Raw genomic sequence first — 13,286 nt, 5'->3', positions numbered from 1 at the left:
GGCCACCTATTAGGGCACACCTGCAAACATTATTTATTTGATGGCAACAAGAACCAAATGAAAAGCTATTGGGAGCAGCAAGATAGTGCTCTGATTACCAGTTCCATGCACAGACAAGGGAGGCAGAGAAAATAAAGAAAGACGGTCTGATTGATGGTACCCCGGGAGAGGTTTTACACCAGCCAGCACAGTAGGGGAAGAGGAAGGGGCACAGACCGACAACAGAATGACAGAACAAAGTCCAAGGAACAGCATGTTTCTACTGTAAAGACCCCAACCACTGGAAGGCAGACTGCCCAATACTAAAAAATAGAAATCAGGAAAATAGGCCAACACTGAATAGAGTACAGGGCCAACAACAATACCAATATAACACCCAGCGTACCGACTACAGGAATAATGCTCAGAAAGGGTACCCATCAAATGACATGCCCCCACCCCCGGCCCAGCAACAGAATAGAAGGAACATGGGTGATTGGACGGGAAGGGGCAAGTGGGTGCAAGAGGACCGTGCTTTACCACCACCGCCTCAAGGCACATTCTAAGAATGCCCGAGAGTGGAAGACTGCCTAATAGCTCCAGCAATAGCAGTGGTCCAACCTGGCCCATATGTGGAAGGAACGGTTTTGGGCAAAACTGTTCCATTCCTAGTAGACACAGGAGCTCAAAGATCAATGCTGAAGGCATCTCAAATGCCCAAGGCACCACTTTCGGGAATAACGGCAGTCGGAATAACAGGACAACCAATAGATGAATATCTCACAAAGCCAATAAAACTAGAAGTAGGCACCATCACAGTCAACCACCAGTTCATCCTCAGCAGTGTAAGAAAGTGGCTCTGTATATACTGCACCAAAGTAAGATACAGTGTGCACAGAGTCCACAGTCCCCAGAGGTTTGGCAGAGGTTAAAGTTAGATATAACCGTACTTTCTAAAGTGGTAGCTTGGTCGAGCAGTAAGGCAGTATCAGAGGACAGTGTAAAAGTATTTGCTGTACACACTCAGTCAGCAAATGGTCTTGCACACTCAAGAACTGAACTCTAGGCCAAATGTTTTGTATATAAAAATATATAGTTGTGTTTATTTTAGAACCACAAGTAGGTATCAAATACTTTTTCAGAATGAGTTCTTGCAATTGAATACTTTCAAATAGCAATAGACTTTAGAATGCAATAGATACAGTTGTTGCAATATGCAACACAAGTTAAACACAATTTATCATTGAGCTCAATGGGTAGTTTTAAGTAAATGCAATAAAATCACTTGACAAATGTTTTTCTTACTCAGGGCTGGATTCAGCTCTGGTGCACTTCCTGCAAACAGTTGAAAGAAATTGTTTTTGTTACACAGGCGATTTTTAAGGAATATTTGTAAATTTTGAAAATCGACGCTTAGAAGAAATTCTGGAAAAAACCAGGCAATGGTATCCTATGAGAGGAAATTGTGTTATCGGTAAATCACATTTGTAATTACTTTTGAAGGTCAGTGCTGGGCACAAAGATCCAGCAGTAGGATCTCTCATGGTCACAGGCGAGTAATCTCGTTTTCGTAGATCGGATGATTTTTAACCGCATGCGCGCTAGCGGGTTTTCCCGCTGCGCGCTGGATTTTTAAAAAACCTGCGTTACGTGACAAAGCCAGCTCGTCATGCGCGTAGCGCAGGTAACGCCCGTGACGAGCTGGCATTGTCATCCGCGCTGAAGGGGTTAAGGAATAGTTTCAAAACTCAACACTTAGAAGAATTTCCAAGTGAAAACCAGCCAATGTTACCCTATGGGGAAATCAAGTTATCGGTCTTTGGGTAAGTACTCGACTGGCAGGGTTACGGTGCTGGGGGTAGACGCGGGGGTCTCTCAGGGTCAGCTAATTACAGTTGTTACACCCTCAGTGGCACAGGGGCAGGTAGGTGCAGAGAGGGGAGGCCCAATGTTAGCCTATGGCGGGCAGGGGGCCTTTGGTTGGTGGCTGCTAGCAGGCAGGCCACGCGGCTGTGGGAGCTATGCTCCTGGTCACTTACACAGGGCAAGTGGGGAAGTAAGATAGGATAGATGCTGCACCCCCAGTGGCACTCGGGATGCAGGGTGCTTTTGGGCCCTTGGAAGCCCAATGTATTTCAATGGGAAAGCTGGAAGTTGAACAAACGCTGCAGGCTCGTGGACGGAGATTCTTCAGGTGCGACCACCACTTTGAGGGGTAAGTTGGGAAGCTGTATGTTAGGTAGGCACCCCAGAGGAGGTCACAGGGGGCCGCAGGGTGCAGGGGTGTCTTTTGGTGTTGGAAATCTTGCACTCAGCTGGTCGCGGTTGGAGGGATCCCTGTTTGTCAGGCTGCAGGTGGCGTCAAGAGCGTCGAGGAGGGTCCTTGGGTGCTGGATTCTGGGTCACAGTTGACGGAGGGACGTCCTCGTGGTCTTTGTTCATTCAGGCACAGGCCGGACTTGGCGGGTGCAGAATGTCCTGGATTTGCGGTTTCTGGCTGGCACCAGGGGTTGTTGCTGTTTGTGCAGAACCACTGCTCGTGGGAGTCCCAGTCTTTAGATGAACAGGGCAGCCAGGTCCTACGGGGTTTTCGAGGTTTCTGACCACTGGAGACGCCAAGGTTTAGCAGGAGCAGGTTCAAGGATCGACAGGCCTGTAGGGCCGGGGCCAAGTCAGTTGTTGTCGTCCTCTTGTTAGCATCTGCACGGCAGGTCTTCTTTCTTCTTGTTTCAAAATCGGGATCTGAGGAAGGAAGGTTCAGGGTGCCCCTAAATACTAGATTTTAGGGGTGTTACAGGTAGGGAAAGGTCAGGGACCAATGGGTCCCTTTCCTGGGGTGCGTACACCCCCTATCCTGCCACTCTCCAGCGGGGGGGGGGGGGGGGGAGGGGGCAGGAGGCTAGTTCGGATTGGGTAGGGCTCCCCATCCTCAAGATGGCGGCAGCCCGGAGTTGTGCTTCAGCTCGCCTCCCCCACTGGAGGGGTGGGGTTGGCAGAGGCTGGCACACTCCCTTCTGTTCTGCCATGAGAAGGCGGGGTGCTCACTTGGGGTCCTGACACAAAAGCATGGATCATTCTACCGCCCAGTGGTATACTACTTTGCCACCTTAGACCCAGTAGCTTCAGCGTTTCCGGATTGCCTCAAGGAAGTCGCGGCGGCAGCACTGGCAGTAGAGCAATCAGAAAATATAGTTCTGGCACACACCATGGTCTTGCATATTCTCCACGCAGTGAACACACTTGTTACATCCGCCATGATCCAGCATTTGACAAACTCACGTCTTACCAGATATGAATTGGCACCACTAGCGCCACACATTGTAATCAAAAGGTGCACCACTTCAAATCCAGCATGCCTTTTGCCAACGGAACATGACCTAGATGATCTGACCTCAAATGTTGCATTTCATGATTGTGCACTGGCTAATGACAGGCATACCAAGGTGCGCCCAGACCTGAAAGACACAACACTGTCAGATGCTCAAGGGGACCTGTTTGCGGATGGGTCAGGTCTCCGGGATGACCATGGAACACTGTAGGCCTCCTATACAGTGGGCACGGCTTACAAATTGTTGGAAGGGGAAGGTTAACAGCTGCCAAAAGTGCACAAGCAGCTGAACCCGTGGCACTTACAAGGGCATGCGGATTGGCTACGAGAAAAAAGAGTAAAGGTATATACAGATAGCCAAATATGCCTTCAGGGTGGTACATGATTTCGGCCAGCTCTGGTCAATGAGGGGATTCCTCACGTCAGCAGGCCAGCAAATACAGCATGCAGAACTGATACGTGACCTTCTCCAGGCATTGTTACTACTGCTAAAAATAGCCATCATCAAATGTGCAGCACACACCTCATAAAAAGATTACGTGTCGAAAGGCAACGCTTTTATCGATGGTGAAGCTAAGAGAATAGCACTAACAGGCTGCCAGTTAACAATGGTACAAATGATAAACAAGAACAAAGAGATTCACGTGAAGAATGACACTACATTTTGATTCTATGCACAGTCAGGAAATGGTTGAGGAACATGAAAAGGAGGAGTGGGCCAAGTGAGGATGTGTGCAAATAAAGGAGGGGTTATGGACAGGACCAAATGGAAAGATATGTTTACCTTCATCAATACTTTTTTCTATGGCATGTCTCTTTCATGGTCCCTCAAATGTTGGCCACGATGGCATGATCAGACTGTTCTCACAATGTTGCTACAAATGCAAGTTCCATCAAATAGCAGAGAGACTTTGTAAGCAATGTACGGTTTGTGCGCAATATAATACTGGGAAGGGTACACCAACTGCACCTGGCCACTTTCCATCACCCCACGGACCTTTTGAAAGCCTCCAACTAGACTTCATTGACATGCCCCCAACCCAAAAGTACAAACATCTGTTGGTAATTGTATGCATGTTCAGCAAATGTATGGCGGCTTACCCAACAAAGAACTGTGATGCACACACTGTTGCAAGAGGGGAACATCCTTTACACCGCAGTAATGACATCGCAGTGCCATTACAACGCGGGTTTCACAACGCAAGTCGTTACCACGACTTGCGCTGGAGGGCGCTCTAGGACAAGGAATAGTATAATTTACTATCCAACACCTTCCCTACTGTATGTAGACTGGAGTTGGAATAGTAAATTATACTACTCCAAAGTCCAGCGCCCTCCAACGCAAGTCGTTGTAACGACTTGCGTTGTAAAACCTGCATTGTGATGGTCTGCGGTGTTTTATACCGCGTTGTACCGTCATACATCCGTTGCAAGAACTCATCCCAAGAATTGGAATTCCGGCCCTTTTGAGCTCAGACATTGGACCTACATTCGTTTCCCATGTGATAGAGGTAATATGCAAGTGCCTCAGGGTCACCCAAAAATTGTACTGTGCCTGTCACCCACTGGCAGCAGGTGCTGTGGAGAGGAAGAATGGGGTGTTGGAAAATAAAATTGGCAAAACTTGTGCATCAACTGAACCATGATGGGTAAACGTGCTGCCACTAGCCATGTTGGCAATGAGAAGCACACCAGATAGGGTGACCAAGGTAAGCCCTCACGGAATTCTGTTTGGTCGCTCCATGAACATTGCAGGCCACACGTCTACCGCTCCACTGTCAATAGCAGACGATTTGCTTGTGTCCTATTGTAAAAAACTAACAGACACATTGCGTTATCTTCATCGCCAGGTCCTGCAGGCTCTTCCAGAAGCAGCAGCTCCACTGTCACACAACCTGCAGCCAGGAGACTTGCGTCTGGGTCAAAGCTCACACCAGGTGACACTACCTCCAGCCAAGGTGAAAAGGACCGTAACAGGTTCTGCTGATGACCGCAACAGCCATCAAGCGTGAAGGGCTGACATCCTGGATTCACAGTTCCCACACAAAGAGAGCAGCAGAGCCGGACCAAGGAGGGCTAGCTTCACCTGCACCACCACCTGCATCTGAGGCACCCCGTAGGCACAATCTTTGCTCCAACAGACCAGCAACAGCGAAGGCGGATTAAAGAAGAGGCAGATCTCTGCGCGCTGCAGGCCAGGCATCCAACAGAAAACACAACTTCACAGAGGCGGTACCCTGCTGCTTATAGCAGGCCAGCATCCGGATATCATCTTTCCAAGGACCCCTACATTTTCTTCAAGTGCTAAGGTGACGTCATGTGCTGGTTAACCTCTGACAGTACACAATAGGAGCACCAACGGTTTTGCATCAAGGTACCCGGAGGCATTCTTGTAGCATGAGTGCGAGAGCCGTACTCGGCTCACGCTGGGAGTGTGCCCCTGGCAATCAGAGGAGGCAGCCCAGCTAGGTCTTGGTGCGGCCTGCAGACTGCACGGCATGCCCCACTCGTGTCGCAGAACTGGTATTTAAGGTCGCACTGTTGGTTCCTGGTGTAGAAATAAATGGAGTATTGACAGTGTCAAACCCTCCACTATTGAGTGGCCTGCGAAGCCTAATTCTGAAAGCTCTCTCATTCCCAACAGTCGGCTATCAGCCACCAACTCCACACATTCCGGAACTTCGCCTTGAAATACTAGTGTGTCATTCACGGAATTGGCACTCATCTCATAAAGGATGTCAACTGAACTAGGAGTTGCATTTACACAGATGAAAGGGGGAAAACATATACCCTATTGGAAGAACAATACATTTTCGGATTTTTCCAGCAAGAGAGGAGAAAAAGGTTAGGGAAATGACTTTGGACATAAAGAACATTTGCTTAAACACTTAGGAAGATGCCAAGAACAAAGAAAGTAGCCAGCCATGCTGATGGCAATATTATCTCCAGGTCCAGGAATAATAGTGACTGCATTGATAACATATGCAAAAGATCTTGAAATACCCTTCCTTAATGGACAGGTGGGGGATAGGAGTGATTCAAATGTAACTTATGGCGAGAGAAAAATGAACATGACCGAACAAGACATTTTGGGGGAGGTTGACATTACAGGAGGAGGGGGAACGGGAATTATGGGATGAATACCAAGGAAATCAATACGTTGAAATGTTAAAAATGTATGTGTGCATTATGAACATATCTGGATGTTATGTTTGCACACACTTGCCAACAGACACTGAACAGAGCATGAGTTACCATGTGATACCCTTTTCTAAAATATGTGGGTTGTGTCCTAATGCGAGATATGCTCTTCAGGCAGCATAACATGTCCATAGCTGTTGCACCTCCTAGGAAGGGCTAGATAGTTACAGGGCAGGCAACAGCAAGCCCTAAGACACAGAGTGCCACCTAAAAAACCATGCACAATATCACAACTAGTCAAAGGAAAGGAAAAAATGCAGCTTCGGGTGTACCATTGCAGAATTAGCAAAGGGTGAGCAAGGATTATGGGAATGTGAGAAAAGAACAGCTGAAGCCCTAGGACTTTCAGATGAAGGAGGGAATTCAGAAATTACACCAATTTTTGTAGGTTAAAGTAACTGCACACACATTACAAGACTATCCTGCATTAGGAAAAGTGACCAGCGGTCCTCACCTGCACTAGTGGGTTACAAGGCACTATTCTTTGTCTGTGGCCAATGGGCATACTTCTATTTGCCACCGGAATGGTATGGCAGTTGCTACCTTGCCTCCATCTTGCCCCGAATGACACATTTCACTGACCTAGTACAGAATGAGCACCAAGGGCATTGGGCAGGAAGAGTTAGGAGGACAGCAGAATGGGAGAATGACCTAATAACAGGATTCGGGGTAATGGTGCCTAGTACAGGAATAATATACACCACAATAAGGATACACACGCTAGCAAGGATGATTGAGGATCTAGCAGATTCAACAGCAGCAGCCCTAGGAAACATCACTGAAGAACTTATGGCCAGGAGGGCTGTATTGATACAGAACAGGGTTGCGTTGGACATCATCCTGGCCAAGGAGGGTGGAGTATGCCACGTCATCCACCAGGTGTGCTGTTCGTACATACCTGACAACAGCCGCAATATAGACAATGCGATGCATACAATAAATAAAATTAAAGACGAAGCACACGACATACACACAGGAAGCATGTGGGAAAACGTAATACTATGGCTAGGAACCTGGGGATCATGGATTTTGGAGGTGATCATTATAGTTATTATGGCATTGATTACCATGTGCATAATGATCCAGGTTTGTCCTGCTTGCCGCGCAGTTTTTGCTGCCAGCTGTGCCTAATGTGTGCCAAAATGTAGGAGGGATGAAAATTACGAACATGGGGATGATCCAAGCTATGAAGGACAAGAGATGATACTAAGACAGCATGCAAATTATTAATTTGGTATCAGGTGGGGTAGTGTGGAAACCATCTTTTATAAGTGATACCAAATGCTTAAGGCTCCAGGCCCTGTTAAGTTCACATGGAAAACATTATATATATTCTTGTTATTTTCTATGACTTACAAGTAAAGCTGCTTTTGTAACGCAAGGCTTGCCCAAGAAGATAGAAGAACAGAGCAGGATGCTAGTTTAGCCGCAAGTATTTCAGCAGATCACATTTAGAAATATTTCTGGTACGTGCTATGATACTGCAAATTAATACATGGAAAAGATCCAAGGCTAATACACTGCATTACAGTGGAAAGTCCCAAGACTGCCACGTACTCAAGACATGTGGTCAACTACAGTATATCTCGGACCATAAATGGTATAACGCAGTCTAGGCTTTTCTTGATTGGAAAAATACTCATATGCTTAATTTGTGCTATGTGCATTATGACGCCGTTTCCTTTGTGGTTTTTGTCAATAAAAGCTGGTAGAAGCGTCACATCTTCAGACACTCAGCAGCTATGCTGACTATCTACGTGCTGCACGTATTTGCATTATCTTATTGGTCTCAAATAAATTCTGCTCTTCTTATGTGCTGACAGAGAGTTGGATTTGTGGTATTATTTCTATATTCTTTATTTCAGCTCCCACAACTGGAGCCTACTGGACTGTGCAATTGCTAACCTAGCTGCAAGCAGCAAAAGTGGGAGTACTCGTCCTTTTGGTGTAGCAAAATTGTAAGTAAGAGCTTCCCTATCGCCCCCTTGCAACAAGGCTGTAAGGTGCAGGGGCAGGGTCACCACAGAGATTACCTTTATATGGGATGGAATTTCCTTCCAATATGACTGGAGGCATGTACTGTCAGTACCACACATGGGCACCAGGGTGCATCTCTCACCATAAACCCTCCAGCATGAGTCTGAACTCCCTAACATGGCTTTCAATCGGGATAGGGGTCAAGTACCACCTCGTCACTTTTAGGTTTCAGCCTACCAGAACTCTTACAGTGAGCCTAAAGCACGACCAATGCTTACCATTGGTTGGCATTACTGTCACTCATTTGTTTGATTCTTATTCAACAGCTTGCCATGTCCACCTTGCATATCCTCTTTACTTGTATCCTTCCACTATTCACTTTTAGAGAACTACTTTCTTCAATTTGCTTGAGTACTCTGTAGGAAGGTAGATACCCGACTATGGTCAGGGCCCCAGGCTATCTGCTCTCTCTGTAAAATGGACTCCATGTACCTTAGGTACATAACTAATTGGATATTGGGTCACTCTTGTGAGTCCCTGTACAGTGTACCATAGGTGCACCCAAGGTCTACCAAGGGCTGCAGCATATCTTTTGCCACCCCTGGCTGGCCATCCAAACTGACACACCTGGCTGATCACTCAGCTGGGGGCAAGGTTGTGTAATCACCCTTTGCTTAGATATAGTATACCTATATCTAACCTTATATCTAGACACATATACACCTATAAGTCACTCCTATGGCAGGCCTTAACAATCCTGGAGGCAGAGTGCTTGGTTTGATGTGAGATGGTGCTCTAGCATGAGCTGAGCATGTCTGCAGCTTTCGGAACCATGTCCTTATAACTGTTCTAGGATACTGCCATACCATATACTCTTAAGTGCATTATGAACCTCACGGTTAAATGCTAACTTTGGTTTGGCTTTATCAAAACATGTTGTGTAAGGTGTCATACGCTTTGGAATACTACACCCTCGCCAGTTCTGGCGACGGGGGTAGCATTCCACCCTTCTAGAGGGAGAAGACATGTTACTTCCACTAATCCTGGTTAAAGTTAACCAGAGCCTCAGCTACACAAAATGGATGCTGCTGCCACAGACAAAAGTCTGACCTCCTGCTGCTGGGAGTCCTTCCAGCGAGGGAGGCTTGGACAATAGGTTTCCTGTCTTGGGAGGTGCTAGCACCACCCCAGACAGGCTATAGTGTATTGGGGCAGGGAGGGCTGAATGAAATGAGACACTGCCTGGGGCACACAAGGTGTCACATGCATAGTCCAGTTCAAACCGGTGCTGGGGCACTCCAGCCCCAGCTCTGGCGCGAAACTGGACAAAGGGAAAGGGGTGTAACCACCCCCTTCCTGGGTCCCACTCATAGGAGGGACCTAGCAGGTAATCCAGCCCCTAAATTTGGTATAGAGGTAGGAGCTGAGTCCCAAGACTTTAGATTTATCCTGACTGAAACTCTGATATGAAACTCTGGACCTTCGACATCCTACTCGACGTAGAAGACTGAAGAATCTCCCTTGTGGTCAAGGAGTGACCACCCTGCACAAGCAGGCACCATCAAGCGATCAACGGTTTGCTTTGTCGACGCTCCTGCCGGAGCCCGAGCACAGAGCATGACAAGACCCGGGCTTCCAGACTTCCTTCACCCCGATCCACAGCCACAGCAAAGCCAGTGGAGGTGACGCGAGACGTGGGACCGGCCATCTTGGAAAGCCAGCGAAGTTGTGCATTGGGGATTGAGAAGCCCCAGCCCGGAGCACCAACTGCACCGAAGATCAGACCTCCACACTCCACGAGTTCTGCCTGGGGCCCTTCTGCATTTTCCTGCTCGACGCGTCTGTCCAGTCACTTGCTCGTTGGCTAGTGGCCTCTGTGACAACGAAACCTTTGATTTACAACGCTGGTCTGGTTGCTCCAGACTGGCCCTTGCTCCCCTGAAAAGGAGCAGCCCATCAGACCTTGCTGGTCTGATTAGGAAGCCATCTTCCTTTTCTGCGTGGGTTGCCTTTGCCAAGGCTTGTTGACTCCAATCCAGAAGCCGACACCGCCGACAGCGAGATCCTTCGTGGGACAGTCCGTACCCAGCTCCTGGTCGTCGTCGACACCTCCTGGTCCACGTGGCTGCAGAGACAAGCTTCACGACATCACCCGATTGCTTCTCGACATCGCCTGGTTCCTTCCTGGTTCCATCCTGGTTCCATCCTGGTCACTGGCTAGTGACCCAGACTCTGTCCCCTCTGCTTTCAGGTACTCTTCATCCTCGATCCGCCCTTGGATCCACCCGGACACTTCTCTCCTGGTCGCCTGCAGCATCTTTCTCCAAGGCTCCATAGGAATCAGCGACGAAACCCGACACACTTTGACACCTATGCACCCGCTTCCTGTGGGTGAGGTAAAGCGAGTATTTCGGTACTCCTGTGGGTATTGACTATCCTAGTGTCCTAGTTTCAAGTAGCTTTTCCCTAGTCCATCCGGAAGTGTCCTAAAAGAACTAGTTTCCATTTCTTTCATTCGTTCGTTCCCATTCTTACTCTATGGTAACTCGCGTGCGTGTAAAGACACTGCACGCGCATCCCATGGGCCTCCTGCTCCCTATCCTTTGGTAGTACAGTGTAGCCCCAGCGATTCTCCAGGCCCTAGGCCTTTCCTTTGTTCGTGACGTGGTCCTTATACCACTATTTTAGAATATGGTTCGAAGTAAACATTGACATACTTTTCCATGTTCATTTACCAGTCCAGCAACTTCGTAATCGGCCCACAAATGGGTTAGTTTCAAAATGTAGCTGGAAACTGGGATACGACCCTGCTGCCAAACGTTTTAGATGGGTGAGGGGGCTACTCACTGTCATGATTCCAGAGGAGTATTGGGGGTTTGGTTACTCACTGAAATTGCTGGCACCAACAGAGAATAAAGAGGCAACCTAGTTTATGGTCACGATTTATTGACCTTTCAACAGCGATAACTCAGGAAATAAAAGAATCATGATTGTACTGAGTACTACATAACCGGCCCACAGAAAACATCCCTGATATATCCTTCGAATTGAAGGTGAGAGAAGGAAATTCATAAAGTTTTACCAAAGTTCAAAAACTGTCAATACAGCATAAGGCAAAATAAAAGGTTTAAGAACTTCAGTACACACTTCATGTCCAACATTGTGTCCAACATTGTGTTACAGTCACAAGGGCAGACTACCAGACTGTAGGGTAGGTTCAAAGATCTGCGCAAACTCACCAGGAAGCCTATTTGTTTTATACAGTAGACAGAACCTTTTCCCTCCCTAAATATAGATTCAGATTTGACTTCACTGATTTTGTCACAACCAGCCATGCTAAAGTTCCTCATGGATCCTAGGGCAGGTTCTCTTGTTTTGTTATTGTCCACTCAGGTATGTCAACAGAACCATTTGGTCTGAGCAGCCCCTCTCCTGTATGGGCAGTCCAGCTACTAGTATTACAAAAAGAGAACAGCATCAGGGCTTCTTTGTGCTCCCATACTTCTTACTAGCTTCAGAGATGAGGGGTAGAAGAGGCCTTGGTAGGTAACTACCATCCAAGCTGGTTCTTCAGAATATCAAGGTTACTACAAGGTACTGGATAGGTACTTAATCACTTCCATGCTAATGACAAGGTCAGCTCGTCATGCAGTACACTGGAGCTGTGCTTATGACGAGCTGACCTTGTCATGAACAATGGGAAAATCAATCAATCAGCACAGGACGGGAAAAGCCTTAGCAGGCAAGTTGTTAACTAGAGCTGGGCCTCCGACATAAATCTAAAGTACAACCAAGTTGCATGCCACCTTCACATGTTGTAACCCTATCGGATTACAAGACAGATCATCTTCCAGGGTATGTGTACTGGCTGTCCAAACTGAAGAGAGGGGGAGCAACAAATACTCAAATGAATATGAACTAGTACATCATCACAGGTAATGCCTCCTAAGTGGAGTATTGTTGTAGGATGCATACCAGAAACTGTTGCTGAACAGGAAGTACTGGTTTCATTCAGTTATTGCAGGGTAGCTATTTGGGTTGAATGTGAATTAAAGATCAGAATTTTGACATGGACGAAACTACTAATGGTCTCCGAAGCCTTGCTGAAAGACTACTCAGAGGAGAGAGTCCTTCCGTGTTGCAGGAAACCACCATTGTGTGTGACATGCAATGATTTGTCACACAAGGCATCACCATCATAGCACGATATATACGTGCAAACCAATTGTAAGCACCAACACAGGAAGAAGTCGCAGGGAGCTGTAATAGGGAGCCTCTCAGATTTTCACAACATGCCAGTTTCTCAACCCTGGGAGGGACATCAACAGAAACAGCTGATCAGACAGGATGCACAGCTGTCCACACAGTCTACCGACTTCTTCATGCTGCTTCTTCACAGCGTGTGAGCGATCATACCCACCCCCCTGTACACAGATTTTAACATCCAGCCATAGTATGTAGTAGGAAGTGTATCTTAATGTAACTTGGAAAAATCTAACCTTTGCAGTGACCTTACCCATTAAGACCTTACCTCTGGACTGAATCCCTTGGTGAACTCCTTCATTCGGGCCAAAGTATAACCAAGGTCCACACCACCACAGTTCAAAAGCACACTCAAAAGTGCATGTGTAGCACAAGAGTTTGGAATTAACTGGAAAAGGAGAAAACATGAGTTTATTATGTCTCAAAACATGTAAATACATGTAAATTAAGTGACAAAATCATATAAAGACACAGATGGGGTGAGAATTAATTATCAACCATTCCAAGAAGAGGATGGAACCATGCATCTTCTCCGCAT

General features: G+C 47.2%; 1 protein-coding gene across 1 annotated transcript in view; it reads right to left on the bottom strand.

Annotated features, from left to right (window-relative positions):
- The window catches only part of BAP1 (BRCA1 associated deubiquitinase 1), a 178,729-nt gene that overhangs the window by 131,951 nt on the left and 33,492 nt on the right, over nt 1–13,286 (bottom strand). Inside the window, exon 5 of the mRNA XM_078661169.1 lies at nt 13,017–13,136. Within this exon, the coding sequence (XP_078517295.1) occupies nt 13,017–13,136 (120 nt within the window). The remainder of the gene's footprint in view (nt 1–13,016; nt 13,137–13,286) is intronic.

Source organism: Lissotriton helveticus, chromosome 9, assembly GCF_964261635.1.
Source record: "Lissotriton helveticus chromosome 9, aLisHel1.1, whole genome shotgun sequence".
Taxonomy (NCBI): Eukaryota; Metazoa; Chordata; class Amphibia; order Caudata; family Salamandridae; genus Lissotriton; species Lissotriton helveticus.
The sequence above is the reverse complement of the archived record's forward strand: the minus strand, read 5'-3'. Positions and strand labels throughout refer to the sequence as shown.